The 4385-nt window shown below is 37.3% G+C and overlaps 1 protein-coding gene across 1 annotated transcript; it reads right to left on the reverse strand.

The window, feature by feature from the left end:
- Positions 1-1898, reverse strand: LOC147566682 (expansin-A6). Its single transcript, XM_086653189.1, has 3 exons — positions 1457-1898; positions 975-1293; positions 1-687 (listed from the first exon to the last, which is right to left on the reverse strand). Exons 1-3 carry the CDS (start codon positions 1599-1601, stop codon positions 378-380), a joined length of 774 nt encoding a protein of 257 aa, XP_086509315.1. The 5' UTR covers positions 1602-1898; the 3' UTR covers positions 1-377.
- Between the last annotated feature and the right edge of the window lie 2487 nt (positions 1899-4385).

Below are 4385 nucleotides of genomic sequence, written 5' to 3' on the forward strand. Positions count from 1 at the left end.
TAAGAAAATTAGACATTTCATTAACTAAACGTAATAATATAGTCAAACAAAATACACACATTAATCACAAATTCAATACTAGACTCAAAGAGTATTAAAAGTAAAGAAAAACAAACAATATATAGGGTTACTGCGGGTTGCATTTTCATTTTCTGCAACCACCTCAGCTTTTTACCTCAGCCACTACAACTTTTACTGCTAGTATATATAGTCAACCTTCTCAAAACCCACACATCACTAACCACACTTTTACTTTACTCTCTCTCTCTCTCTAAGTTTGCTTTTACTATTATCAGTCCTCCCCTCCCTCAATAGAAAAAAGTGGGCAGCATCTAAAAGGGCGCCTAATAATAAAACCGGGAAAATGTTTTTGAAAATTAAACCCTAAAATTTTTGCCGGTAAAAGTTTGACCAAATTGCCAATTAGCTGGTACAACATTCCAGGTGGTAGAGGAACGATGATCACTAGCTGTAACCCTAAAAGAGAGTGACTGACCCACCAAAACAGCATTTGATTGCCAATTTTGACCCCAATTTCTACTCATTGTCATCCATCCTGTCCTTGACCCTTTTACCATTACCCGTACGATGTCTCCTGCTCCTGCCACGTTTGATATCAGTACCAGATTGAAGTATCTGAAACCGTTGATTGTGAATCTTATCCCTCCTCTCTTCCTACATGGCACCCTGATATCATATCCCAACAAAAAAATAATCCATCAGCAAATAAATAAACCGTTTTTTTGTTATTTTATCCTAGAAATCCCGTTATTTAACTGAAAATAACGTTTTTTTCCCACCAAGTTGTAAATGACGAAAATGCCCTCAGGGAGAAGGAAAAAGTACTTTTTGGTAATGTGAAAGAAGTTCAAGAGACAGTTGAAGATCTGACGACCATTAAGTGAGAAGATAAAGTTGTGACGACCGGAATCTGACCCACAAGTGACAAAAAGAGTATAGGGTGAGGGTCAAACCTGCGGTAAGTAACCGGAACAATTCCGGCGCGGTACTCAGCGATTTTAAGGAACATGGGCATGGCGAGATCGAAATGAGGACGAGGAGGGTTGCACCAGCCACCATTATCGGAAGCTTGAGCGAAGTTAGGTGGGCAAAAGTTGGTGGCCGTAATGAAAATGGAAGGGCTGCCGGAATGACACCATCTGGGGTCGTCGGTGCATTTTAACTCGAAACAGGCGCCACAACTTAGTCCATTGTTGAACAAAGCTGTGCTAAGAGCAGCTGTGTTGACGCCATAGCCTTGGCTGTAGAGATTTCCATACCCACAAGCTCCTCCTGTACAGAGAGAAACAGAGTATATGAGAAAATGCAAAACATCAAGTTATATAGAGAGAATAATTTAGGGTTTTATGTATAAATCTGATGCAAGTTCTGGGTACACTGAAGAATTGGACGAAAAGAAGAGAGAGAGAGTTGAAAATAGGGTTAGGTGACATACCCATAGTACCAGAAGCGTCGCTACCACCATAGAAGGTAGCATGAGCACTTTGCCAACCACCGCCGGTGTAAATGCCTGGAATTCGTGCATCAACGAGAGAAAGTAGAGAGAGAATAGAAATCACAACCACGGGAACAATACCCATTTTTGTCTCCTCTGTTTCTCTCACTAGAAAGAAGGAAGGGAGTGGGGAAAGTGGGAAACAGAGACTGAGGGCAGAGTGTGAAAGATGGGAAGATGGGGGACTTTAGGATTGTTTGTGGAGTATATATTGAGCCCATAAGGGGCATTTACGGAATAATGATACCGTAATTAGCGCTAGTTTGCTTCCCTCCACTTAATTGAAGTTTTTTTCCTTCAAATTAAAGTATTAAATAAATCATTTTGTTTGTAAAAAAAAAGTTGAACAAGTTACAATTGTCCCAAAATCCACAAAATGCTCATGTGTTATTAGAGAATAGGATATTGCTATATAAACTTAACAAATATTCTAAGTTTCTAAGTCCTATCCACAAAATGAGTTTATATTTTTGATATATTTGAATTTCTTAAGACCAACTAAAGAGTTCTTCATTCAAGAATAGGATGCACAGTAAAACAAAAAAGTATAAAATAAAAATGCAGACAATAAAGAGTCAAAATATATGTTATTCTATTTCGTCTCACTACGAAGTTCTGTTTTGTTACTGTCGATTATCATTTGTTCTTAGCAAAGAAGAGTATCACAACTTGTGAAATCATTTTGGTTGACTTATACTTTCATATTTTTTAATTGCAAAAATATCGTAATAAATCCTAGTGCTTTCAAGAAAATATTGGTCGTATTAGGAAAAGCATGAGATTTGGAAAGGGGAAAGTGGAAATTTTCATTCCAAATCAAGTCACAAATGAATGAATAAACTCGAGGGTAAAATGAAGAAAGAGTGCCCCTTGTAAATGAGTTGGGTGTGAGTAAACGTACAAGCAACACGTCGCTCCGCAAATCAAGCCGTACGTGGGACCCTCCCTTGAGCCCCACAAATCCCCTACCGATCCCAACTAACTTCATTTTATATTGAAAAGCAAGACTTCCTTTTGTACACCCACCTTAACAATAGGGTGTGTGGACACCCACGTCCGTACTGGACATTGGATGCTATATCAACGGTAACCGTGTCAATTCTAGAACTACTCGGAACCAAATTTAACTAGGTCCACTTTTGTTTTTGTTCCGGTTCCAAGATTAATATAGAAACTTTATTTATAGTATTCTCTCTAGTTGGGCCACTTTCTAGTGGTTCCAATTGGCAAAAAGTTATCATAAGATTACGGCAAGTTAAAGTAATGTAGTAGTAGAACACAATTCAAAGTCCTAGAGATATAAGTATGATTCTAAACCCACTCTCAATCAAAGTAATAAAATCTAGTCAAATGGGTACAAATTCTTTTTTAATCACACTCCGGATAACACGGTGGAACTAGTGGCGTTTAAATTTGAAGTTTATATGCTGTAATATTTTAACAGGTAAAATGTATACTTTAAGTTTGTCTTGAAAGGACTGTACTTACCTTTAGATTATGCTCGTACTTTTTATTTAAAGTCAAAAGTAAACATATGGGACAATTGTTCATTTTTTTATTCTTACAAGGTCTTAGATCATTAGAAAAATTGAAGTTCTAACTTGAAATTAGTTTTAATATATATATATATATATATATATATATATATATATATATATATATATATATATATATATATATAAGTTTGGGTGAAGTAAGGGAATGGAGAAGCAATGGCAGAGACTAGTGTTTGGGCAAATTGAATTGGGACACAATGTAGATCACATATTCACATGGGAATGGAGAAGCAAATGGGAATAGTATGTGGTGTGAAAAGGAAGGGCAGTAACTAGGGATTAGGGTTTCATGTGGACAAATCCTGTGGAGAGGGGACAAGCCCACAATGCTATGGCTAATCGCCAGACCCCACTATTGTCGATTGAGGACTTCCTCCAAAATTTCTCATGGCATTTTATATCTACCTATTTCTCTCTTATTTAGCTTGAAAATAGTTCTGTTGATAGTGAGTTGAATACCAGTTTCGAGGTGAAGAAAGGACGTGATGGACAATAACAAGCAATTTTAGGACATCTTATAAAGTCCATGAAAAATAAAGATTTAGTCATAGTCAATTAAAATGGACTTAAGAGACAACTTTTTTTTGTCAAAAAATTTACACGATAGCTTTTTGCCCCTAATCTTCATCTTTATCTTTCCTCCGCCATCCCAATTTCTGATCATCACTATCAATTTCAACTACCGACCACCTATCACACACACATATACCATCAAAACTTCCGATCAACACAACCATTTCCGACTACCGATCACACACACACACACACACACACACACACACACACTGTGTCTTTCACTTTTTCTCACCGTCTATCCCGTTCCAACGATGAGAAGTGTTCCCTTTGTCGAAACCCATTTTGTCTAAGACGAAGGGGACCTCAGAGGATTTCGGGAATCCTCCTCGAAGGTTTTCAGACTTCGTGGTCGACTGGCCACGCGACGTACACTATACATCTTGTGGTTGGCTAGCCACGACGACTAATTTTGGGAAGAGAACGAGAAAAGATATTGATCTAAATTTCTTCTAATCCTCACTTGGAAGAAACCTAAGGGATCCTAATGGGGTTATGGGCACATATAGAAGGTTACCGTGGACATGTAAAAAAAAAAGTTTATCGAGATTTACATATCCACCTAGAATATTGTTGTTTGAACTTAATCAGGATTCAGGACTATAAATTTTCTTTCGGGTTGTGGTTCTTTTTTGGATTAGATGGTCCTAAATATTGTTTAGGGTCACTTTTTAGATCCACAACTTAAAAATATTGGCCGACGCTTTAGGAAAACAAAAAACAATTTAGAGGAAAAGATT

Source organism: Eschscholzia californica, unplaced genomic scaffold (assembly GCF_041429995.1).
Source record: "Eschscholzia californica isolate CP2 unplaced genomic scaffold, dmEscCali1.0.p SCAF_1, whole genome shotgun sequence".
In the NCBI taxonomy this organism is placed as follows: Eukaryota; Viridiplantae; Streptophyta; class Magnoliopsida; order Ranunculales; family Papaveraceae; genus Eschscholzia; species Eschscholzia californica.